The sequence below is a fragment of the Phoca vitulina genome, unplaced genomic scaffold, assembly GCF_004348235.1.
Source record: "Phoca vitulina isolate PV1807 unplaced genomic scaffold, GSC_HSeal_1.0 scaffold17, whole genome shotgun sequence".
Taxonomy (NCBI): Eukaryota; Metazoa; Chordata; class Mammalia; order Carnivora; family Phocidae; genus Phoca; species Phoca vitulina.
Window position 1 is genome coordinate 25390168 of NW_022589720.1, and position 26342 is coordinate 25416509.

The following is a 26342-nucleotide window of genomic DNA, read 5'->3' on the forward strand; positions in this document are numbered from 1 at the left end:
GAGTAGTGCCATCATATAGTAGGTGCTGGACACATGTTTATTGAATGAGTGAATAAACTAGGAAAGGACCTTTGGGTAGTGTCTTGCATTTGAGTAAAGAGAGTTGTAACTCTATTGTGGAGAAGGAAGAGGGGAGGTTGGGAGTCAGATGGCTACAACCAGTGCTCTGAACCCCATCTCTTCTCAGCCAGCACCGGATTTCCAGGGAGAGCCACATTCATGGCTCTCAGGGCCGGGGCAGCCCAGTGATCCTCTAGTTACCCCAGTTATATGAGTTCAGTACAACCAGATACCCCCCACAATGCCGTAGGGCACCCATTGGCCTCAGGGGAACTTTGGTCAACTGGCCATAGTGTTGGTGGGGGAGCTCCCCAAACTTCCTTTGGGTGTACAAGCTCTAGGCTAGCAAGCAACCATGCTGGAAGAGTGGTTGGTGAGTACTTTCCTTTTTTTTTTTTAAACAAATTAATTTAAATATTTTTTACTTTTTCATTGTTCCCATTGAAGTGTATTTTATGTACTGTGAAATGCACAAATACTAAGTGAAATCATACATCTGTGTACACCTGTGTAACCACCTCCAGACCAAGACATATTCAGCATCCTAGCAGATTCCTTCATACTTGCTCCCAAGTGATATTCCCCAAGGGTAACCTGACCTAGATCCCCATAGATTTTTTTTTTTCCCTGTTTTGGAACATCATATAAAAGGAATTATACAGTAAGTGTTTCATTTTTGAAAAGTGGTCATCTAGCCTGATGCTGCATGAACAGGAGAGGGGTAAGAACTTTTGCATTCTTCCCCAGCCTGCAGCAGTCTGAGTCAGGCAGGCCGTGCAGGGTTTGAATGGTGACTCACTCCCATAACTTCCAGCAGCTTATTCAACCTTGTTGACCCTATAATTCTTCATTATAAAATAGAATAATTATTCCTACTTTGGAAAGTGCTTTTTAGGATGAATGATAATGGCAAAGTACCTCATGCAGTGCCTGGCGCATAGTGGGTGCTTGATAAATGTGTGTTGGATAAATAAAACTTTATATATATTCTTGGCTATAGTAGGCATTCATTAAATATACACTCAAATACTCTATTGGTCATGTTCCTGCTTGTACTATAGATTTCTCTTCTGTGAACTACCCCCAGGACTTCAGTTTAAGGATAAGGGTGTGTGTGGCCAAGGACTTCTGTAAAGACTTCTTGCACTTTCTGGAATTAAACATGTGACTTTGGCTTCCTTCCTTTGGATTTTACCAGCCAGAGTCAAATATTGGGAATGGGAGTTAAGGACCATTTCTGAGAAAATGGGCTTTTTCAGTATGAACAATTCACTTTAGTACAAGAAACATTTATGGAACAAGTGCAAAGCTCGATGTTTCTCCTTCATGTTTTCTTCGTGCCCTCATTCACTCACAGGTCATACTTAAACTTTGATGTATTTCACTTTCAAGGGACTGGCTGAGGACGAGGGCCGGCCCCTTTAAGGCCCTGGAAAGGGTCTCGGTGTTGGTTTGGGCAGGGAGGCCACGCCCCATCACGTGTGCGCAGTCCCCCCCCCCGAGGGGCGGGGCCGGCGTCTCTGGGCTTCCGTCACTTCCGGTTCTCTGTCAGTTGCAAGCGAGCGAGCAGAAGAAGGTTCGGCTGCGAGAGTGGAGCGTGAGTGCTGGGGACCCCGCCCCCACCCCTCGAACCCCTGCCTGTCCGGCCCCCACCCTCCCAGCCGGGCCGCGAGCCGCTTGCGGCCTCTACCCCGCTCGCAGGCGACGGCCGGGGGAAATGGCGGCGTTGCCAGACCTCCCCGCCTCGGCCTCCCTGGACCTCCTCCTCCGTCGCCGACCCGCGCCCCATGCCCTACAGGCCTCTCCGCGCCAGAAGCTGGCTCCCGGGAATGGCCCCGGCGCAGCGAGTGCGGCGGCCCCTGGCGGCGGGGCGCGGCCGGGCGGAGGCGAGGAGCCGCGCGGAGGGGGCCCGGGCACCCCCGGGACAATGCCGCGGCGGCCCGGGCCACGGCGGGGGCGCGTGCGGAGCCTGCTTCTCCCCCAGCCCTGGCTGGAACTCAAACCCCGGCATCCGGGGTTGGGGGGGCGCTTTCTAGGGGAGGGAGAGAGCGGACCCCGTCGGAGGAGGGCTGGGGGGGGTTGGGGGAAGGATGGCTGGTGTGCTGGGGTAGCTAGCGCTTCGAGAGAAGAAAATGGCGCTTGGTGCAAGTCCCTCCTCTTCCCATACGGTCTCCTCCGCACTTCGCCGCCTCCCACGCCCCCTCCGACCAACCTGTCTCCCCCTGCCTCAGCCGTTGCCAGCCCCAGGGTTCCAGCAGCTTCCTGGCACCGCGCGACCCCCTTCCCCGTCTTGGTGCTCGTCACCCTCGTGTTGTACCGAATTCCTGTGCCCTTTAGTCCAGGTTTAATTTTCACCTCGTCTTTTCTAATCTTCCTTCCACGCCATCATCACAGACCGAAATTCATTATTTCAGTTGCATTTTGTATATATTCTTCACTAGCGTTTTAGTATCACCTTCCTGAATTACTGGCCTGCCTCCTTCGAACAGTAAAGATTCATTAAGTAAAAGTTAAAATCTGTCAAAAGTTCAAAGTGGTTTTAGTTACCATTATCTTTTTTGTTGTTGAATGATCTTCTAATTTGGGTTAATTACGAGGTCGTTCTTTGAAATGATCTTAGGCAGCCCCCCCCCCGCAGCTATTATTAATAGACCTATAGTTATGCTTGACTGTTTCAAAGTGAGAAAATAGGTTATGTCCAATTTAATTACCTTTTAAAAAATGTTTCTTGGCATTATTAGCTGCTAGCATTAAAAAACCTAAATTGCTTTTGGAGTTTAGGTTGTAAAATGGAGCAGTAACAGGAATAGTACATAAAATCTGGTTCTGAACGTTTCTGGTCCCCTCAGAATTTACTCTTCTCAAGAAATTACCAGTTAAAATCAACATGGCTGGTTGTGCATGTTTGAGCTTTTTGAAATTAGTGGCTAGAATTGGGATGGATGGCCCACTTCTTTTACCTTGACCTCCTAATGTGGGACACATTTAGTGTTAGTGCCAAGGCAAGTTTAGTCTAGAGAGCTGGATTACTTAGGATTTTTTGAGGAGGAAATGAAGTCTTTTTTCCTTTATTGAACATTTACAGACTGTGTGTTGTACATATTGGGCCCTTTAGGGCATACAAAAATTAATAAGACTCAGTCTTTCTGGAGACGGGGAGAGCTGAAGATACTTTAATAATAAGTGGCTTACCACCTGGTATTGTTAAGTGCCTTGAAAAGAGTGCCTTGGAATTCCTTGAAATTTGGGCTTTAGCTTTTTTTTTTTTTTTTTAATCTCTGCAAAAGTAGATGCACAAGGCTCTCTGTCTTGCTGTGCTCAGGCACTCAGTAAAGATCCACCTGAAAGCAAGATATTGGGTTATGTACCTCTGTTTGGGGGGAGTGAGGGTCATAGTGGAATTTGAGAAAAGGTTTTGCCCCTCCCATAAGCAGATTCTTCAAAATGTAGTTACATTTCAGAGTAGAAAATCAGTGTAAAATGTAATGAACCGTAAAAATTATGTTTAACTTTGTGAACTCTGAATTAGTGCTTGTCATTTTGATGGCATGCTCAAAAAGCCAAAGAAAATTAAGAACATTTACAAAGTAAGAAAAAATAGGGTTATACTGGCAAATGAATTCCATCTGTATAGTGCAGCTGTTCCCCATGTTGTGTGAATGTTGGGGTCAGTTCCTGCAGCGAATACTTCTATTAGGTCTCATCAGTGAGAAATATAAAGCAGTACTGAGAATATTCCTATTCCTGTTTTAACAGAGATTGCTGTCAGCTGCCTTCTTACAATTTATTCTACCTATAAACATCTAACTCCTCTAAAATGAAGTATAAAAAGACCCAATGGCTTTGAGAAAGAGGTGTAGGAGTGTGAGATGTGTGTGACATTTAGTTCTTTCTCCTTGCTGGGTTCTGGGTGTTATTTTCAACTTGGAAGAGTATAAATTAAGAGTATAACTTCTAGCGTTGTGCTCAGCGTAACAACTCCAGTACCACAAAATGGTAGAACCATGGAACTTCTTGAATTTTTGCTTGGGAAAGAGTCAAGTTGAAGGTAGTGGAACAGTTTGTAAATTATTGTGTATAATGTATTTTTCTTTCAGAATGCCTAAATCAAAGGAACTTGTTTCTTCAAGCTCTTCTGGCAGTGATTCTGACAGTGAGGTTGACAAAAAGGTGACTATTAATGCAAGTCATTTCTGTGATACTTAATTCAGCAGTATTGCCCACATCCAGTTCTGAAGGACAGCAAGGCATATCAGAATGGTAAAATGAGCGCCTAGGTGGGTGTTTCTCAAAGTGCAGAAGGCTCCTGGACCACTTGACCAAAGGGCCTGGGGTACTTGTTGTACATGCACACTTCCAGCCCCTGAATCAGGCTTGAGCAAGTCTTATAGGAGCCCCAAAGCTACAGAACCACCGCCTTATTCCCTCTGGGGAATAGCATTAGAATGAGGCCAAAGCTGCTATTTGCCGTTATTTAGGAATCTGCCTAATCTCTAGGTATTGTGTGTTGTAGTTGAGTTAAATTACCTGAACTCTTTGAATGCAGATGTCAGTTTTGACTGCCTTCTCAGCCGTTGATTTTTATCCAGCCCACTAGGATTACTTAAAATGTAGGCTTGGTACATTTTAAGTTAGAATGTTATTTACTCTGGTCCCCTCCTTTTAGTTAAATCAACACCCAGCAAAGCTAACATGAAATTCCCCATTTTGACAATAGCCTTTTTCTACGTTAGATGACAACTGTGCTGGGAGTGGTGTATTCCGCTTAACTGAGCCGCTCACACTGTAGTCAGAGCTGCTGTGCAGGACTGTTTTTAATTCCTAGGAGCTTACATAATTATGTCTCTGAGTTTAGTTGGCAGTGTTAGTTAAGAGAGCTTATGGGAGAATCTTGGAGAAGATGGACCTGTATAGGGAAATACAGAATATAGAACCTAAAGGTTGAAATAAGGCCTCAACATACATAGCTATACTCCAGAAGGAAATATCTCTTAGGTTTTTTATTCACACCTGGTATGGCCTTTGAATTTGAAAACAAATTTTTACTGAACTTTTATGTGTCAGTCCATGGAGAATATCCAGCCCCTATATAAAGAATAATCAGTCACTTTCTACTTTTGAGCTGAGGTGATTTTTGCTATTTTTGCTATTAATAGTACATTAATCCTGTAAACACAGTAATACATTCACTTTTTCAGTTTATATACATGTGTACATTCTATTTTACCTAACTTCATCTAATTTAGTAAGACATTAACATATTAGTTTATATTTTCCACTAAGGAACATGACTGCCCTCTGCTGTTTTGCTATTAATAGTACATTAATCCTGTAAACACAGTAACATTCACTTTTTCAGTTTATATACATGTGTACATTCTATTTTACCTAACTTCATCTAATTTAGTAAGACATTAACATATTAGTTTATACTTTCCACTAAGGAACATGACTGCCCTCTGCTGTTTAGGTTGGGAACTCTACTAGTTTTCATAGGCTGTTAGGTCATTTTAAGAATGAGGCTATATAAAAAGTTTTTACAATAATGTTGCTTTATTTAAGACATTGTCTTGATTTTGGATGCTAATCTAACACATTGCTGTCCACCTTCAGTGGTTTTTGTGATGAAATTCTTGAGTTGTTGACTTCTAGTGCCCAGTATAAAATAGCTTTCTTAGCTTTGCATACTCAAAAATTTTCAAAGTCAATTTAAGTCCCTTTTGGAATAGGCAGGGAATAAATAACATATCCTGGATTGGAATAAGTTGGCTGTATGCTTCCTAATTAATATATATCCTTTGTAAAAATATAAGTTGCTGACTAACTTTAGTAGACTTGGGGTTTCCAAAATTTATTCAAAAGCAGCAGGCCCCCCCATCACTTCCCCACCCCCCCAAAGAAATTGGATGTGGGATCCTGGTCTAGAAAAGAATTGTTTCTCTGGTTATTACCAGTATGATGCCTGAAGTGTTTTTTGGGTTTCTGAGAACACATTTTGAAAACACTGTGTTAGATACTAGGTTAGCTCCATAGTTCTGTTGGCAAGTGAAACTTGCCTGTGTATATGTTTATGATTTTTTTCTTAATAAATGTAGTATTTTGAGCCTTTAAGTCTTAAAAAGTAATGAAGTGTTTGAACTTGAGGTGTGTCTTATTCTTATGTGTGCACATTTTAACCATTATGCTTGTTTTTCTTTCAAGTTAAAGAGGAAAAAGCAAGTTACTCCAGAAAAACCTGTGAAGAAGCAAAAGACTGGTGAAACTTCAAGAGCCCTGTCGTCCTCTAAGCAGAGCAGCAGCAGAGATGATAACATGTTTCAGGTAGTGTCCAAGATCCTGAGGATTAGTGTCTGGCTTGATCTGACAAATGTTGAAAGTACCTTAATTTAATATAAGGATAGTCATTGAAATATAGGAGCAGGTTCATTGAAATGAAAGTCATTTATAAGGTGCTAGATTATTGTTAAAGTCTAGAAACCTGTAGTTTGGCTAAGTGTTAAACAATTTAAAAGTGATAGATAAAAAAGATTGAAAACAGCACATTTAGGAAGCAGTTTGGAGGAGATAGGTCTAGTATTGGGCTGTGAAATATGGATGGGGTATTATTGGAGAAGAAGCAGCAGTATGGCCTGCAAAGTTTGGGCTTGATAAGAATAGGAGAGGTGAGGGGCGCCTAGGTGGCTCAGTTGGTTAAGTGTGGGACTCTTGATTTCTGCTCAGCGTTTTGAGATTGAGCCTGTGTTGGGCTCCGCCCTCAGCAGGGCATCTGCTTGAGATTCTCTCCTTCTCTCTCTGGTGCACCCCTCCCCCCCAATGCTCGCTTGCTTTCTCTCTAAAATAAATAAATCTTTAAAAAAGAACAGGAGAGGCAGGTGGATTTGCTGAAATTGGCCCTCTATATAGTGGGGAATAAGATTGAAGATCGAGTTATAGCAAGGGAAGTGTTTCAAGAAGGGGGCATAATTATTAGTTGAAGCCAAAATGTTGGAATGAGGCTGCAAACATTTGGCTGGAAAAGGCTAGTGCATATATATGTATATACACGTACATATATATAAAATGCATAGTTATGTATAAAATTGATACATATTTTTAATTTTCTGATGGTCTCGAAAGACCGTATTTCATCAGGCCTTACTGAATTCTGGGTGTGCAGTGATGAGCCAAGTAGACATGGTTCTCTTATAGTGAGGCAGTTTCCATTACCCCAGAAAGTTCCGTCTTGGCCTCCCTTTGCAGTCATTCCCTCTGCCTGAGGTAACTACTGATCTGATTTCTGTCACTATATATTTATTTTTCCTGTTCTAGAACCTCATATAAATGGAATTGTTTGGTTTGTATTGTTTTGTGTCTGGCTTCTTTTGCTCAGTGTAACATCTTGGGGTCAGTTCTTACTGGTAGTTTGTTCCTTTTTATTGCTGAGTGGTATTCCACTGTAAGATTATACAACAATTTGTTACCCATTCACTAGGGATAGACATTTGGGTTGTTTCTATCTAGTCTTGGGCTGTTAGGAATAAAGCTGATGGGAACATTCTTGTAAAAGTCTTTGAATTTTTTTTTCCTCTTTGGATCAACATCAGATGCATTTGCTGTGTCATAGGCTAAGTGTATGTTTAGCTTCATAAGAAAATGTCAAACTGTTTTCTCTAGTAGCTGTACCATTTTATGCACCCACCAGCAATGTGAGAGATTCCAGTTGCTTCATATCCTCACTGGGTTTTGTCAGTATTTAATGCTATTCACGTAAGTTAATGGATGTGTAGTAGGAGCTCATTGTAGTTTACTTCGCGCTTTGTTCAAGTCTTTTTTGCTCATTAAAAAAATAGAGGACATTTGATTTATTGAGTTGAAAGAGTTCTTTATGTATTTTAGGTACAAGTTCTTTGTCAGCTATAAGTATAGTGGATATTTTCTTTAGGTCCGTGGTTTGCCTGTTAATTTTCTTTCTTTTTTTTTTTTTTTTAAAGATTTTATTTATTTATTAGAGAGAGCACAAGCAGGGGGAGTGGCAGGCAGACAGAGGGAGAGAGAAGCAGGCTTCCCGCTGAGCAGGGAGCCCGTGTGGGGCTCAATCCCAGGGCACTGGGATCATGACCTGAGCCGAAGGCAGTCGCTTAACCAACTGAGCCACCCAGGTTCCCCATCTGTTATTTTATTTTTTTTTAAAGAAAATTTTAGTCATTTGTCAGTGCGCGCAGGCAGGGGGAGTGGCAGGCAGAGGGAGAAGTGGGTTCCTCGCTGAGCAACGAGCTCGATGCGGGACTCCATCCCAGGACCCCCGGGATCATGACCTGAGCTTGAAGGCAAATGCTCAACCAACCGAGCCACCCAGGCGTGCTTTTTTTTAAAGAGCCTCTTAACTTTCTTAAGCATTTTTAGAAAGCTTTAATTTTGATTAAGTCCATTTTTATAAATTTTTTTCCTTTTATGGTTAATGCTTTTTAATGACATTACCTACCCCAAGGCCACACACAAATTTTGCCACTGTTTTTTTCCCTAGAATTTTTATAGTTAATAACTTTCATGTTTAGGTGTGTGATCCACGTAGAATTAGTTTAGTTTCTCTGTGTGTGGTGTGAAATAGACGTTGAACTAATTTCTCTTCCCACAGAGAGATCCAGTTGTTCTGTACCATTTGTTGAAAAGACTTTTTTCCATTGACTCACGTTGGATCTTTTTAATGAAAATCCATGAATATATAAAATACATGTCTATTTCTGATCTCTGTTTTATTCCATTGAATAGTTTTTACTTCAGTATCACAAGTCACAACTACTGCGCTTTTATAGTGAGTCTTGAAATCAGGTAGTGAAAGTCCTTTAACTGATTTTGCTCTTCTGCGTATTTTGTATTTCCATACACATTATAGAATCAGGCTTGTCAGTTTTTACTGAAAAGCCTACTGGGTTTTGATTGGGATTGGGTCAGGCTGAAGATCAGTTTGGGGAGAATAGGCAGCTTGGCAGTACTGAGTCTTCTAGTTCACGAACATGGTGTCTCTCTGCATTTATTTAGATCTTCTTAAATTTGTCTGTTCTTGTGAATTTCATTATAGAGGTCTTGCACATCTTTGTTAAATTCATTAAGTATTTTATATATATTTTTTAAAGATTTGAGAGAGACAGCGTGCATGCGAGGGCGGGGAGGGGCAAAGGGAGAGAAGCCGACTCCCTTATGAGCATGGAGCTCGAGGAGGGGCTCCATCTCATGACCCTGAGATCACGACCTAAGCTGAAACCAAGAGTCAGAAGCTTAACAGACTGAGCCACCCAGGCACCCCTGGTATTTTATGTTTTTTGGTTCTATCAGAAATCTCTGCTCTCTTAACTTGATTTTCCAGTTCATTGCTAGAAAAGATGTTACAGTATCACTAATATGAATACATGTGTACTATGTATTTATAATAGGTTGCATATGTACTTTTTAGAGACTTCTTAGAACTTTCTGTGGTGGTGTTGATTTTGTCTGTTTTACATCATCGTTTTAATTCTTTTTCTTGCTTTATTGCTAGTATTTCTAGTATATTGAAAACAAGTGATGAGAGTAGACATCCATGCCTTGTTCCTGATCTTAGGGGCAAAGCATCCTTCTAACTTTCTCCTTCCTCTGATGCCATCCACTATTGCTTAAACTCTGGAGTGAATGTACGTACTGCTATGGTTTTGCTGCTTTGGTATTGGAGAATGAAGTCACAGGGATAAACGTGGTGCATTTTTCTGTAGGGCCCCTCTTGGGAGATTTTCATTAAAACCTTTTATGTTAAAATGAACACATACACTGGGGATGAGCTACAAAATGCATAGTAAGTTTCAGATTATAATCAGAGACTCATTTGGATAGAACAGTGTGAGTGGGTGTTCCCACAGTTGCCCTTCATTCCAACCCCACAGCTCTTTGGTGCTGCTGTTCTCTGAAATGTTGTTAGCAAATTCTAGAGTATCATTTTACTCATCTGTACCTTTTCCTCACTTTGAATAATTTCTTATTTACTGTACATCAAATAAAGTCACTTGAAAAGTGATTAGGGACTTCAGATTGTACATTCACAAAGTTTTGGATATGTGGATGGTTCAGCCATATTTGGGAGGAAGAAAATGCCTCTTCTGTTAATCTGTGGCAAACAAAAATATTTATAGCACACCTCATTGAAATCATGGATAAAGGAGCTTCTGAATAGTTTCTAGGGAGCAAGAGTAGAAATTAAAGTACCTAGCTAACCATTTGTTGTGTGTTTATTGTATTGTTCAATGTTCTTTTTTTTTTTTTTTAAAGATTTTATTTATTTGACAGAAAGACACAGCGAGAGAGGGTACGCAAGCAGGGGGAGTGGGAGAGAGAGAGAGGCAGGCTTCCCGCGGAGCAGGGAGTCTGATGCGGGGCTCGATCCCAGGACCCAGGGATCATGACCTGAGCCGAAGGCAGACACTTAACGACTGAGCCACCCAGGCGCCCTGTTCTATGTTCTTTATGATAAAATAATTGAATAGTTGTTAGTACTAATTTAAGACTGGTAAAATGCTATTAATATACTTACAACATGCTTGTCTCTCTTTTTTAAAAAAAGATTTGCTTTCAGTCTTGATTTTAATTCTTTTTCTAGTGCGATTTTATTTTTTTTATTATTTTTAAAGATTTCATTTATTTGTCAGAGAGCGCACACAAGCAGGGGGGAGCATCAGGCAGAGGGAGAAGCAGGCTCCCCGCTGATTGTGACCTGAGCCGAAGGCAGACACTTAACCAACTGAGCCACCCAGGCGTCCCTCTAGTGTGATTTTAAAGTTTTAACCCTGTTTTCAGATTTTTAGATTGTCAGGAATACAAGCCTTGCAGAAGAGAGTAGTAGTAGTATTTTTTCTGCTTCTGTGTTTTGTTTTGGTCCTTAGTCCAAGAACCTATAAAGGCTCCAGAATCTCTTCCGGTTTTTCAAGTCCTCTTCAGTATAGCTCCATCTAGTCAGCCTGTCCTTGAGTCTCAGCAGTGTTGAATCTTTCTGCTTAGTCCCTTCTATGTCCTTGTCATTTTTTTTCTCTTTTACTTACTTAATAGGCTGTCATATTTCAAGGTTAGATCCTAATACCTAAGGTCTCTTCCACATGCTCAAGTCAACACTGAACTCGTACTTAACCTAATCAATATCACTTTAGTAGGTTTTCAGTACATTTTAATATTATATACTCAGCTAGCTCATGGTCTTGTTAGCTCATGGGCTTACTAGCTAGAGGGCTTACTAAAAACCAAAATGAAACAATGTTCAGTTCTTTGGTTGGCTGCTTAAGATACTTATACATTTCTTAGCATTATTAAATCAGTATTATAAATTACAATTAACAGTTTCTTTGTGATAATTATTTTGATCTTATTTAATTTATCCATTAAAACAGTTTCCTGGGAACCTAGTGTATGATAGGCCCTAGGGGGGTACAAAGAAGACTGATGAAAAAATAAGCCATTAAAACTGACCATAAGATCACTGGTGACTTTAGAGTAGGCAGTGGGAATTCAATTAGTAGAAGCGGTATTTTTTATCCTTTCAAAATTTAGCAATAAAAGGAAGAAGGAAACATGGAGAAAGTTATAAAATACTGCAGATTAGGGAAAATGCTTTATAGAAAGAGGGGAATGAGCATGTTAGGAAATGGTAGATAAGCCATTGGAAAGGGAAAGAATGCATAAGTAAGAAATGGGATAGAAAAAGTAAAAAGTTAAGAATTGATGGTGTTGTGAGTACAGAGAAGAAAGATTTGAAGGCACTTACCCATATTGAGTGGACTTCATTTTCTCCATAAAGCATGGGGTATACCCTGGAAGTAGGGGCACACCAGCAGGATCAGAAACTTAAGGATAGAAAACTAAAGGAAAATGAACCAGACCTGGCTGAGACAAGAAAAAGCAGTCTAAGAGGACATACGCAAGATGGAAACCATTAATAAGTACTGGGTCAGCCATTAATAAGTACTGGGTCAGCACAGCTGTGATTCTGCTACAGTAATACTTAGTATCTTAATTAAAAGGATTGTTTAATAATCAAGGGACCCAGGTTGGAAGGGAAAGGAACATAGCCACACCCAGAATCTTTACATGTTGAGATGTTCTAAGCACAAAAATCATGGCCAGTTTTTAGTCAGTAGGTTTGAAGAGTTTTAGAATGAGTAAGAGATCGGTACAGGCGTTAAAAGTTGTGATCAGAAAGTATGAGGTGTTAGTTGAAGTGCTAGACAGTTTAGACGGTGTCTTACAGCGTAAGACCTCCTGGAACGTGCTTACAGACACTTTGTTGAGTAGAGCCTTTTCCTTCTCTGGGGAATTTGTAGTTTGTTAAAGCACAGTATAAAGTTTTTGAAAAATGGTTTTCTGTGGGTAGTTTTAAGTTCTTAATTTGAGACTATGGTGAAGTGTATTAAAGATGTTACTTAAAATGAATGTCTAAAAGGAAAAGCTTTCTCATGTTCTATTGACTGGATCTCTGGATTTTTAGAATGGTACATAGGTAGTGGGGTCTGTGGATTCCTACTGGTTGTAGTTTGTACTGCAAAAGTTTGCTTTCTAATGATTTTTGTGGTAAAAAACACAACATAAAATTTACCATCTTAACCATTTTTAAGCAGTAGTGTTAAGTATGTTCATATTATTGTGAAACAGATCTCCAAAACTCTTTCTTTTAGCAAAACTTAAACTCCCCTCTCCTTCTTCTCCCGGCCCCTGATAACTACCGTTCTGCTTTCGGTCTCTCTGAGTCTGACTAGTGTAGGCACTTGTATAAGTGGAATCATGCAGTATGCATCTTTTTTTTTTTAAAGATTTATTTATTTTAGAGTGGGAGCTTGAGTGTGGGGGAAGGGCAGGGGCAGAGGGAGAATCTCAAGTAGACCCACCTAGTGCAGAGCCCCATGTGGGGCTCGATCTCATGACCCTCATGACCTGAGCTGAAATCAAGAGTTGGACGCTTAACCGACTGAGCCACCCAGGTGCCCCAGTATGCATCTTTTTGTGAGTGGTGTATTTCACTTAGTACATGTCAGTAAGGTTCATCCATGTTGTAGCATGTGACAGGATTTCCTTTTTAAAGCCTGAATAGTACTCCACGGTATGTATATATATCACATTTTGTTTATCCATTCATCTCACGACGGACATGTGGGCTGTTTCCATCTGTGGGCTGTTGTGAGTAATGCTGCTGTGAACATGGGTGTATAAATGAGACCTTGCTTTCATTTCTTTTAGGTTCATACCCAGAAGTGGGGCTGCTGGATCAGATATTCTATTTTTAATTTTTTGAGGAACTGTTTTCCAGTTCCAGTGTTGCTCTGTTTTACTAATGATTTCTTTAATGTAAAAATAATTGGAAGTGTGAGATGTACTTTGTTTTTTCCATGTTTTTAAAAAAAGATTTCTTTTTTTTTTTTTTAAGAAAGATTTCTTCTTAACAGTGACATTTCCTTTGGTTGTAGTTTTGATATTGAGAATAGTTACTTTGATTAAAAGTAGAGAGAGTGTGCAGCAAGTTGTGAATATAAATAGGGACATCACTGTTGAAGTGAATACCTTTCTATGTTTTTGTTTCTTTTGCAGATTGGGAAAATGAGGTACGTCAGTGTTCGGGACTTTAAAGGGAAAGTCCTAATTGATATTAGAGAATATTGGATGGATCCAGAAGGTGAAATGAAGCCTGGAAGAAAAGGTGAGATTTAATTTCCTGAATTTGGTCCTGATGATTAGAACTAAACTAAAAAGTAACCCACCTTATTTAAAATTGAAATAATGTTGGCAGTGCATTTGGAACATCCTCATTCAGTTGATTCTTTGTTTTCTGTATGGAGTCTTTTAGACATGATATTTAACTTATTTTAATGACATGTTTTGAATAGCTGTTGGAATAAAACCCAGAAAAAATAATAACCCTAATATCACTTCATTTGGCTGCTAATTTGCTTGGATGTAACTTTAGAAAAAAAAAAATTGACGTGAATTCTTAAGTAGAGCAGGCACGATCTGGGAAGTTGTAAAATTGGGAATGAAAAATTCTGGCTTATAGTGTTTTCCTTTTGGTTCATCTAAAGGATATCCTTTGGGAGGGGGCATCCAAAGTGGGTCTTTGTCCTTCTTCCCGTTTGTGCTTCACCCAGTCCCAAGCATATCAGCATCATAGAAGCATGCTTTATTTATTCGTTATATACCTAGAGAACATATGTACTAACATAAATTCATATATTGGGGTAGTTAGCTGCTTTAGGTTGATTCTTAGATAAAAATATGCCTCCTTATCTTCTACTCTGCCTGTCATCTTGAAGGTACCACTTGTTTGCTTCATGCAGTTCTTACTTTATTAAACCTAACCTCTCTGTTTTCGTACCCTTTAACATTTTCTCGTTCAAGGCCACTTCTGGACTGCTCATTTAGTTGTTTCATTGTGGCCAATGCCAGATTTCTTCTCTTGTTCCTGCAAGCGTTTATTAAAACAATTTAATCAGTTTTAAAGCCCGTCCAAGGTGTTGACCCAGTATGTTCTTCTGCCTTCCTCTCAAGTTCATGGCCTCCCAGTAGTTTTCTGAGAAATACACTAATTCTTATAATTCTAGCTTATTTTTCTTTTTATATGGGTCAAGTATTAGAACATCAGAAGTTCCAAGTGCAAAGTACTTTCTCTTCACATTTTTACTTCTTAAATAAGAAAGACATATTATTAGCTAACATTTTAAGTGTTTACTTATGTGTCAGGTGATACACTCAGCTTTTCCTCACATTAGCTAACTTATTGATTCACAATACCGCTTTGAGATGTAAATACCATTTTACTGGTGAGGAGACTGAGGCTTAGAGATTTTTTTTTTTTTTTAAAGGTCATACAGTTAGCGATAGGGAGGCTGGGATTTGAACCTTGACAGCAGGACTCCACAATGCATTTTTAACCACTGTGTACATTCTGAGAAGTCCTGTATGGGTCACGTCCCAGGAATTTTTCCAAAGTGAAATGAATGCTTCTGGAAGAACTCAGCACAAAGTTGTTCACCTTGAGTTCCTATAGAAATTTTGAGCAAATGTTGGAACCAACTGGATGTAGAAATGGAGTGTCACATAAGAAATCTGGACCTGGCCACTTAGCCTGCTAGTTTGCAAGGTTTTGTGAGATACATCTTCACATCATCATTTGTTCTCACAGGCTATATTAAGTATTGTGCAGGATACAGTGTTGGAAGTAAAACTGGGTGTAAGACTGGTCTGCTCAGGTAATTGTGATGAATCTGTAATAAACAAGAGATTGGACTCTCAATATGGTAACATTGTGCCGGTCAAAGTGGCAGTTGTCGATAAAGCAGTTTTTTAGTTGGAAGTATGAAATCATCAGAGCTTAAAGGGATTTCCAACTTTCAATTTTTAAAACTTTGTTTTAGGTATTTCTTTAAATCCCGAGCAATGGAGCCAGCTGAAGGAACAGATTGCGGACATTGATGACGCAGTAAGAAAGCTGTAAAATCAGAGCCACATGAAACCTGTACTGTTCTAGTTGTTTTAATCTGTCTTTTTACATTGGCTTTTGTTTTCTAAACGTTGTTTTCCAAGCTATTGTATATTTGGATTGCAGAACAATTTGTAAGATGAATACTTTTTTTTTTATGTGCATTATTAAAAGTGTTCTGAGTGAAGCTAATTGTCAACTTTATTAAGGAGGATTGCTTTGTGCCCGCCACCTAGTGTAAAATAAAATCAAGTAATACAATCTTAACTGTTGTGGCCTTTTTTGATCAAAAGAGTTGGTACTGTTTAAGGCCAAAAGTAACAGTTTATAGACCTGTTGGTTTCACCTTGGCTTTTACATTCAAAGGATTTGTATTGCATTGAATTTATAAACTCTGACTTGTGAAATCCATAGTTGATCTGTTTTCTTCCAGCCCAGTGTCTAGACTTGTTGGATTTTTCTACCCCAGTGATATTTCACTTTCCCCTTTTTTTTCTTTACTTTGTTTTCTTTTAATGTCATGTTCAGTTTTCATTTCACTTTTTTGTTCTCTTTCTTGACTATATTATACTAATTTGGAAAGTCAGTGAAACTGTCAAAATGTTAGTTATCTCAATAAGGTACTTGTAATTAAAATATTATATGAGAGCTACAATCACTAATTCTACTGTATTAAATATTAGGAGATATAGTTTGATAAAAAAAAACATGACTTGTATGAAAACTCTGAGCAAGTAAGTGTATGTTGTTACCTGTAGTGTTCTGTGTAGTTACCTTACTGCTTAGTCTGCAGAGAATAATGACTTCGATGTCTGATTTACTTTCACTTATTAAACATGTTCACCATGGGATGATGTCTATAAAATCAGATACTGTTATATTAGATTAGGATTTAATAAAAATTGTGAAAGCTTACTGGCCTAACATTTTATTTTATAACATTGAGTATGGATTATATGTAGCCAGAGAGATAACTGAGCTTTACTGTTATAGTAGGTAATGTGGTTAGTTTTTGGAAGAAAGAGTATATAGAACATATATTTCTGTTTTTTGGCCTTCTCTTAGTAGACTTGGTTCTTTTTTTTTTTTTGCAGTTAATCTACTGGACAATAGTATTCTAGACTTAATGTTACTAAGTTTTAGCAGGTACTCTGAAGTGATTTTCATTAAAGTGTAGTGATGAGGCAGACCCAGATTGAGGCACAGATTTCAGGGGCTTTGCAGCAATAAATAGGGCAGGGTGTGCCTTAGGAAGAGAATTTAAGGAACTATAACTGAAATGAAAGAAGGTGGCCGTGAAGAGGAAGGAATTCTCTTCAAACTAAATGAGACATAGGATATTTTGAGCACATTGATAGGACACAATTCTAGATGGAATAGTAAAAAGAAAGGTTTAAAGACATGTAAAAAAAATTCTTGTTAACAAATTATTTTTGGTAGCTAATCTTAAATGGTTTACTGCCATGTCGGAGAGTTGCACTATTACACAGGTTTGATTACTGCGTCTAAAACGTTTTATAGTGGAATTGTCAAGGACTTGGTTTCAAAACTAGCTGCCAGGAAACACATAGTTACTAAATTTTTTTCTGGCAGCTATTCTGTTTTAAGTATGTTTTTACATTTTTTAAATGATTTTTCTAATGTTTTTAGCAGTAACCCTAATAGGTGCATAATTGGGGAAATAAATCTTCTCTTCTGGTATTTTAGCTTCCATCAGATAATAGGTACCCAAAGTGTTCAAAATGGTATTTTAGACAAATCATACTTGACTGGTGGCTTTACCCTTATTTGGGAACATACATGTGTTCTATTAACTTAATTGGGTGGATTTGTAAAGTATTCCTTAATAAATACAGAAAGGGTAGTTAGAACACAGAACTTTGATTTTGGCGTAGTTGAAGAGGGAATAATGGGAAAGTTTCCTAGGTATATATGAATTCAGGGTTCATGTGCATTTTGAAACTATCTGCTAATACAGAGATGGTGCTGAAATCTGTTACCTAGGCATTTTCTAGCTGTATAACATTCTGTCATTAAAATCTTCATATAAGGAGTGTTTCCCTGGCAGAATTTGATAAGTTGACTGCTAAATTCATTTAAATCTGTTACTGGATATACAATATACAGAAATCACTGATCTGTTTTTGGGTATAGGAAATGATGAGAACTGGGTTTAAAAGAAGAGACCAGTTAATTGTACTGAGAAGAGAAGATAGGGAACTGAGGTTTTCTGTTTAAAATTACCTTCTTGGTAAGATTTCTTCCAGGAAGAAAGCTTGGCATTTTAAGGCAGCAGTTTCTTACTTGGTAATGCCAGAATGCATTTAATTAATGCCAGCCCTGAGTGAACTTGTAGCAGGGTTTTTCCAAGGGAGTTTTCCTCTTTGTCTTTTCAAGTATGGGTAGTTTTGACCAATTTCCAGTGCCCTTGGCATTTTACTTAAAGAACAACCACTAAAAAAACAAAAAACAAAAAAACCTCTTTATAATTTGATTATTCTCTTATGCTTTTACTTTATAAATGCTTTTGAAGAATACTCCTACCTCATTAGCTAGTCAAGTTGCTGTGATGATGGACCTATTTCTACATAGGAAAAAAGACTTACGGAAAAAGAAGTACGTACATCCTGGCTTGGCTATTGAGGGGAAAAGAGAAAGAATTGAGTGTTATTTAAGTGTTCCTGACAGGGATGTCAGAAAGAGCACTGTAAAAGCTTGAAATTTTTAAAAAGCGCTGGCTAATATTTAGGTATCTCCTGAAATTCTTTGCTATTTACTTTTTATGGAAATTAATCCAGTGAAGCACTTAGAAGTTTTTTTTTTTTTTTAAAGTATTTTCCAGATAAAGTCTAGGGGTAAACATTCACATAGTCACAAATATGTAATTCTGTAATTGTGGAATAACCTGTATGCTTTGTTTGGTACATCTTCCATGGAGATGTCAATGAATATAATACTCCATCTGTGAATATTTTAAATGTTGAAATAAAAATAAATGTGCCCTATGTGTCATCCCAGTTTCACAGACCTAAAAATGAATGGCTTAGTTATCTGTTGAATGGGTTTTGTTAACAAACAGAATGCCTTCCTGTGTGAATGCTTTTGGAATGTGAATTCGCCTTAGCATGTTAAATCTTCTGAGGACCTCTGGAACCAGACTGGACTGGACTGAATGGGACTGGACTAGATGGGCCAGGGTGGGGTGGGACAGGCAACTTGGGGGTGGTGTGGGCCTGTTTTTCCCATCTACCTGATCCAGATGGAAAAATGCAAATAGGTGTACAGAATCTCTTCTCTCTCTCTCTTTTTTTAACCTTATTAATGTTTTGCAGTCTGATTATTCCTTGGTATACTTAACCATATTGAATGCTGGACTCTGTTGAGTATTTTAAACTTACATTTTCATTTAGAAGGTGTCTGTTTTTTCCTTCTTAGTACTTTTGCTTTGTTATATTTTGAGATCTCATTGTTCAGATTTCTGTTCAGGGAAACTTAATACAGGGATAGAAAGACCCATAGAAGACTACCCATGACTCTTCTTGCCCCACCTAATCAACTGTAAGTTTGTTAGAGCATACTGACTCAATGCAGTCAAGAAGAAAAATACAGTACTTGGAATTTACATAGTCACTGACTTAGAGTTTTGTAGTATGGCTCAAAGGAGTTGTGGGATGAAAAAATGGTTTTTTTTTTTAAAGCATGAAACATTAAGAAATTATATGGATTTACCGTGTAACAGTTCATCCAAGACTTAGTCCGTCTTAGTACAAAATCTCGCCTCACAGGACTTTTTCCCCAACTCACTTTACCTAAGTCCTTTACAGAGCTTAGACCATCCTGGACCTGCTTTTACAGCCATTTCAGCCCTAGATTAACAATGACGTGTTTCTGAGGAAAGGGAAACACTCCTCTCCTTTCACTCTTGTGCTCTTGATCGAGTTTAAATAGTTTATCTTTCTTCTTGGGTGACTTATTTTAGCTTGGAAATAATTTTAGGGCACTTTCTTACTCCAGCTCTACCAGGAAAAACACTTGTTCTGAATCTGAGCAGTTGGATCCTATGTCCCAGGGTAACAGAAACACTGTGTGCAAAGTGCTTCTCCCACCAGCCATGCCGACCTTCACTAAAATTGTGCATGTCGTGGCTCATGTGTCTTGGAAAGCGATGTGAAGTTCCAGTTTGGCCCTCTTCTAAGTTAGCCGAGTCTTCTAATAGCTCCTACTCTGACTTCCCCCACCCCCAAATACGAAGTTGTTTTAAGAATGGTACATACGTATATGTATTCTCTCCATGGGACCACTTATTCCTTCACCCAGAGGCCCCGTTCATATTCCGCTGATTGTTCCAATAATGTCTTTATAGCAAAAGCTTCCAACCCATTTGAGAGTTGTGTCTCTTTAGTCTTCATTCTGACACGCTTCTTTAGGTTTTCCTTGACTTTTGCAGCCTCGCCATTTCTGCAGTTCTGGTCATTTGTAGGCCGCTGGTGGTGTTGACAAGGGTGGGGAAGGCAGAGGCAGGCTGAACGAGGAGGAGTGGAGACTCAGCAGCTTGGCTGTGAGGGGGGAGGAGCAAGGAGGGGTGCTGCCGGAGGATGTGGGATCAGGGCAAGGCTGTTTGTGGTCGGAACAGTGCCCCATCTGGGTATGGCTGCGTTCAGTGCTTGTTGAAATTGACCTTCGCGTGTCATCTACAGTTTCAATTTCCCACTTTGGTTTTCCGGTGATTTCTTCCTAAGTGCCACTTGAACTGTGAGTACTAAATGATTTTAAAGAAAAAATTTATACCTACTCCGTTTTAATGTGACTATGACCATTTGGCTCTCACTTTTTGCTCCTCCAGTTCAGCTGCTCAAGTTCAGAGAGTGGACTTGCCCAGCATGCATGTGGGCACTGTGCAGTCATGCTTGGTGCATGAGCCGGTCATGAGCCTCTCTCGTTTATTGTTTTTAGGCAAGAGCTCTGTTTCCTCTATTCACTGTTGGCCTTGGAAGATGAAGAGGACAAAGAACGTTTTCATGTATTCATGCTTGAGTGATACAAAACGATGAAAGGGTAGTGAGAAGGTATATAGTAGAAATCTGAAGATCTTGAGGAATTTGAGGGTTCCAGCCTCAATCCAGAGTCAAGAGTATCTCCTCGTGGTCAGGTTTGAAGACCAACACTTTATATTAATTGGGAAGTAATTTCAGAAGCTTTATGGTTTTCCTTAAAATTCTTTATTTGGAAACAAAGGTTTTTTGGCATCCAAGCACTCAAATCTCTTTTTGATCTAGGACTACCTGCCCCCCCCCAACTATGGGGAAATGCTTCTTGCTCAGTATAGAGTCATTAACTGGTAGGCAGAGAAAGCTCTCAGAAACAGTTGAGAACATTTTCAACGCATTAGAATCCTGTAACAGTGATTCTTAAATTTTTAAATAGAAAAGAAGCTATTAACTTGCTGTAAAGCGATGTTCAGAGCAGTGTTGTCACAAGCCATTTCCATTAGAAAACTGCCTCCAGAAGGTCAACGGGTGTGAAAACTTGGAAAGAAACTTAAAAATGCATTGAAGTCTGGGTCTGTAACCTTTTCAACTCCAGCAATCTCCAGGGGGAGAAAAGAAACGAGAGTACTTACAATTCTTTCCTGTAAGTATTGAAAAGAATGTGGGTTAGACTCCTATTCAGAAATTTTTTATCGTAGGAAAGGCAGAAATACTATGTTTAACTCCCAAGTTCATGTACACCATCCCTGCCTGTAAACTGCCCAGTGGAGTAGTAACAACTCCCATTCGTTGAGTGCCCGGGGGAGAAGTGTGGTCAGTGGTGGGTATTTTATTTTATTTTATTTTTTAAAAGATTTTATTTATTTATTTGAGAGAGAGGATGAGAGGAGAGAGAGAGCACATGAGAGGGGGGAGGGTCAGAGGGAGAAGCAGACTCCCTGCTGAGCAGGGAGCCCGATGTGGGACTCGATCCCGGGACTCCAGGATCATGACCTGAGCTGAAGGCAGTTGCTCAACCAACTGAGCTACCCAGGTGCCCAGTGGTGGGTATTTTATTCATTTTCCCATTTAATATTCGTCATTCCATGAGAAGGTACTCTTCTTCTTCCGTACTTTACAAGTGGAAATTGAGGTTTCCAGAGAACAGTTGACTTGGTCAAAGCAACGCAGAAAGTGGCAGAAGCAGAACGGGAATCCGCATCTGGCTAACTCCAAAACCTGAGACTGTATGTGTTCCTGTGGGGTAGGCCTTCCGCCAGTGGCTGAATTCTCTCTCGGTTCATTGATTTTGCAATGGACTCTACCCTGATCTTCACTGGTATCCTAAGCTTGGATCAGTGTCTGACCAGGGGAACCTTTTTCATTTTCTTCAAACCACATTCCCAGCAGCATTAGGAAGGGCAGCTGCTCACACTTGCCCCCCAGCACTTAGTAGCTAGGGTTAGGTTGACTTTGCTGAACCCTTTAGTCAAGGCTGAAGTCCTCAAAAGTCTGTGTTGGTTTGCACTGGTTAGGTTTTACCCCTGGCCAGAACTCCTAAATACAAGCAGGTTGAATTAGTCTTTATTTATTTATTTTTTTAAGGATTTTATTTTTAAGGAATCCCTGCACCCAACATGGGGCTTGAACTCAGAACCCTGAGATCAAGAGCCCCGTGCTCCACCAACAGCCAGTCAGGCGCCCCAGGTTGAATTATTGTGTCTAGGGACTAGGATTTCCTTTTGGCCTGGTCGCTACTAACTTCCAGGCACCGTGGGCCTTGTGATAATGTAGGAAAAACTTACCCAGTAATGATAATACTGGGGAAAAGAGGGTTACATGAGATTTGGACTTGTTTTCTCTGCCCTCTTCCCAAGCTCTTTTTAATGGGTCTAATGAAATTGGCCATGGAGCCTCTCTACACTGTGTGGGCTGTCTTGTGGTGCGCCTCTAAATCCCTCCACGCTCCGACCCTGCAGGCTGGCCTGGACGGCCACAGCTGCGGGCTCCCCTGCTCTCTAGCTGCTGGCTGGCTTTGGTCAGTGCAGAGCCTCGCTAGGACATTGGAGAGGCGGACGAACAGGGCTCGGGGAGCTGTTCTCTGGCTTCCTCCCTCCCTCCCAGGTCCTCTTGGGCTGGCTGTGTCCCTCAACTAAAGGCAACCTCTCAAGGGACCTTTACCCACTGCTCTCCTGATTTCCAGTAAGTCACCCCCTTACCTTGTCCCCTGTGGTTTTCCTATAGCCGACTCATGTTTGCAAATGGTCTCTATTCAACCCTCCTCATGTTGATGGGCGTGTGCCATGTGCGCACCGAGTGAAACGGCCCCAGGAAACACGGGGCACATCTACCCGGAGAGGACAGGGCGAACGGGAGTGTGGGGGCAGCGAGACCGGAGTGAGGCGCATTCGGCACGGTGGACGGCGGTCACGTGGAGGCACAGTTGGAGGGCAAGACCGCCATAGACCCAGCGGCTGGGGCGCTTCTTCGTTAGGGCAAGTGGGGCCGTGACCATGTTGCAGACGCCTTACTTCTGGCAGCCCTGAGAAGGGACACGGGCAAAGAAAAAGTGAAAGCAATGAACATAAAATAAGATACGAGCTAGAGAGGCCCCATGGCAGCCCTGGAGGGGCCTCGGCTGTGGGGGCAGAGCAGTTCTGGGACGAGCCAGGACTGGCTGCCAGGCTGCCCCGCTGTGGGCACCAGTCCCATGCTCAGTCCTGCTAGATCTCTTAAGGGCGCTAATGGGGAGAGGAGATGGCCTTTGTGCTGAGGACTTCGAACCTCCAAATTTCCCTGGACCTCCGTTGCTTGCAGAGGCGACCACAGCATGCCCTATTGCTTCTAGCTCCCTGTTAGAGTCACAGGGCCTGCTTGGGGAGCAGAGCCTATACACAAACGAAGGCCGGGCTTAGCATCTGTGGGAGGAGCTCCTAAGCATGTTAGACCAAAGAGGCCTAGATGGGAGTGGTCCCTCTCACTCTCGCATCTAGTAACCACCAGAAGAGTGTTTGCGGTTCATCCCAGTGACCCTGGACTTGATCCCCCCACCCAACAAACGCACATTTTTATTTGGGGAATTTTCAGACCTACAGAATAGTGGAAGGAACAGTAAAAGGAACATCCTTATATCCTTTACCTATTATTTTGCTTTTTTTTTTTTGCTGAACTGTTTGAAAGTAAATTGCAGATACATAACATATATAAATACATATGTGTACAAACACATACTCATATCCATCATGTACAACTCTTTGGATGGACTATTTGAAGTGAACCATAGATACCCTATTATTTCGGTACTTCAGTATGCATTTCTTAGAAATAAAGACATGCTAAACACAAGTAACAGCCCTGGGTATTATACACAGCTGATGAATTACTGGACACTACATCTGAAACTAATGATGTACTCTATGTTGGCTAATTGAATTTAAATAAAAAATTGATAAAAGAAAAATAACCACATTTTCCAAAACAAAAAATGAGAAGGGTCACATTATTTTACCTATTACCCTTCTCTTTAATAGAAGATAGTGGGACTTTTCCTACCTGCTTCCGCAGATAATCTTTTGTGATACATTGGTTTGAAGTATGTGAAGAAAATCCAGCCTCACAGAAATACGTAGTTGGAAAAGAGAGGAGTATTTTAATAGCCTTTTCAGATAACTGTAGATAATGTTTCATAAGAGCCACAAAACTTGACAATGGTAGTTTCTTAAGGGTTAGTTGCACTATGTGATTTTTGCTTGAAAGCTTGAATTCTGGGCGCCTGGGTGGCTCAGATGGTTAAGCATCTGCCTTCGGCTTCGTCATAATCCTGGAATCCCGGGATCGAGTCCCTCATTGGGCTCCCAGCTCAGCGGGGAGTCTGCTTCTCCCTCTGACCCTCCCCCCCCATGCTCTCTCTCTCTCTCTCATTCTTTCTCTCAAATAAATAAAATCTTAAAAAAAAAAAAAGCTTTAATTCTACTATTGGCAACAAATGCTCTCAGTTGTTTTCCTTGAAGTGAGAGGCTCAGTTTATTCATATTTGAGAAATGTCTGCCAAATCCACAAGTCTGAATAATCATAGTTTGGCAGTCATTCTTGCAAGTAAAAATGGTGCTCCATGGAAGAAAACAACAGTTTTGGTTCATAATCTAAACGGTTGTGTTTATGCTTTTCCTTGAGACAGCCATTGAACTTCAATATGCATCTCCTAAGAATAAAAATATATTCTTCTGCTTAACTTCACTATCTATTACCACGACTTGGGAAATTTCACTAATTTTATTCAGTATTCAGTTTATATTTAAATTTCTCCAATTGTTCCCCAAAATGTTCTTTGTTTCTTCCCCTGATGCGGTCAGTGTCTGGTCAAGGTTCATGCCCTTCAGTTGGTTACTAGTCTCTTAATCTAGAATAATTACCTACTATTTCTGTTTTCCATAACATTGATTAGTTTTTTTAAACAGTACAAGCCAAGTGTCTTTTTTTTTTTTTTTAAGATTTTATTTATTTATTTGACAGAGAGAGGGAACACAAGCAGGGGCAGTGGGAGAGGGAGAAGCAGGCTTCCCGCTGAGCAGGGAGCCCGATGTGGGGCTCGATCCCAGGACCCTGGGATCATGACCTGAGCCGAAGGCAGACGCTTAACGACTGAGCCACCCAGGCGCCACCAAGCCAAGTGTCTTGTAGTATGTCCACATTCTGGATTTATCTCTTCATTTCCTCGTGGCTCCATTCAGGTGAAATGTCTTTGGCAAGACAACTACATAGGTGAGGTTCTGTATGTATCGCAACACGCCCTAAAGCCCATCAGGCCAGGTTGCTTCCTTCTGATCACTAGGTTAGTTAATTGCCAGATCTTTCATTTTAAAGATATCTTCCCCCACCCTTTTAATTTAATTCTTTGAGAAGCATGTAAGTTTGGGGGACTTCGTGTGGGAAGGAGGACGATTCCAGTGAATTGGTGGTGGAGATTGTGGCCATCTTGGAATTATCATGCCACTAAACCAATGGACTTTCTGTGTTGGCTGAGTTGACTGATCTTGATTGTGTAGAGGAAGCTGGGCTGGGGGGAACTATGGAAACCAGGCGATTTATTGGTAACCTTTTATACCCCCTTGACCAGTTGTCCTGGTGAATGAAAACTGCATGCTGGGAGAGGTCAAGGGGCACACGGAGTGGACAGTGGGACCCTACACGGGCCTCACAGAGGTCAGGAGTGTCGCAACTGTGTTCCGCGTGACTCAGTTGTTTCTTGTCTCCCTTCTCTTTCTCTCTTCCTCTCTCTCTCTCTTTTTTTTTGTTTCAAGTTTTAATTTAAATTCCAGTTAGTTAACATACAGTGTAATATTATTAGTTTCAGGCCTTTTCTCTGAAATAAGTTATATGGATAACACCGACGTTGGCTAAAGTTTAAGGTTTAGGTGGGAGTATGAGAAAAATCAGTATTGACTTGCAATGACATGGTAGTTGATAGAACTTCTTGCCCATTCTGTGATGGGGGCTTAGTCTTCCCAGCAGATGAAGGACCAGAGAGGATGATAAAGTGTGTGTGCGTGTTATATGTTCCATCTGTCCTTCCAGATCCATTGTACCTTATTCTATGTCCTGGGAGGTTGATATGTATGGGTCACATCAATAGGTCATCCATCCTCTCTAGTGTCTGGTTGGGTTTGGTCCATCATGAAAGGAAAATGGGGTGGAAGGGGGTCACTTCAGGCTGACTAGGTTTCTCATCACTGCCCCTCTCGAGGTGACTTCTATGTGGGTTTCTTCTTTTGGGTTCCAGTAACTGCTCTTTCCCCCACGTTTTGGCTGTGGACGGTAACAGTTCCTCCATTGTTACTAGTCCAGTGTTAGAGCATGGT

General features: G+C 40.6%; 1 protein-coding gene across 1 annotated transcript; it reads left to right on the forward strand.

Annotated features, from left to right (window-relative positions):
* The first annotated feature begins 1554 nt into the window (after positions 1-1554).
* SUB1 (SUB1 regulator of transcription) lies at positions 1555-18517 on the forward strand. Its single transcript, XM_032415277.1, has 5 exons — positions 1555-1657; positions 4158-4230; positions 6262-6381; positions 13633-13741; positions 15453-18517. Exons 2-5 carry the CDS (start codon positions 4159-4161, stop codon positions 15530-15532), a joined length of 381 nt encoding a protein of 126 aa, XP_032271168.1. The 5' UTR covers positions 1555-1657; position 4158; the 3' UTR covers positions 15533-18517.
* The last annotated feature ends 7825 nt before the right edge of the window (positions 18518-26342 follow it).

Bases quoted from the DNA above. Each gene is read 5' to 3' on its own strand.
- SUB1 (XM_032415277.1), top strand. From the start codon at position 4,159: ATGCCTAAATCAAAGGAACTTGTTTCTTCAAGCTCTTCTGGCAGTGAT. The intron at 4,231-6,261 runs GTGACTATTAAT...TTTTCTTTCAAG, and splicing joins ACAGTGAGGTTGACAAAAAG to TTAAAGAGGAAAAAGCAAGT. The intron at 13,742-15,452 runs GTGAGATTTAAT...ACTTTGTTTTAG, and splicing joins AATGAAGCCTGGAAGAAAAG to GTATTTCTTTAAATCCCGAG.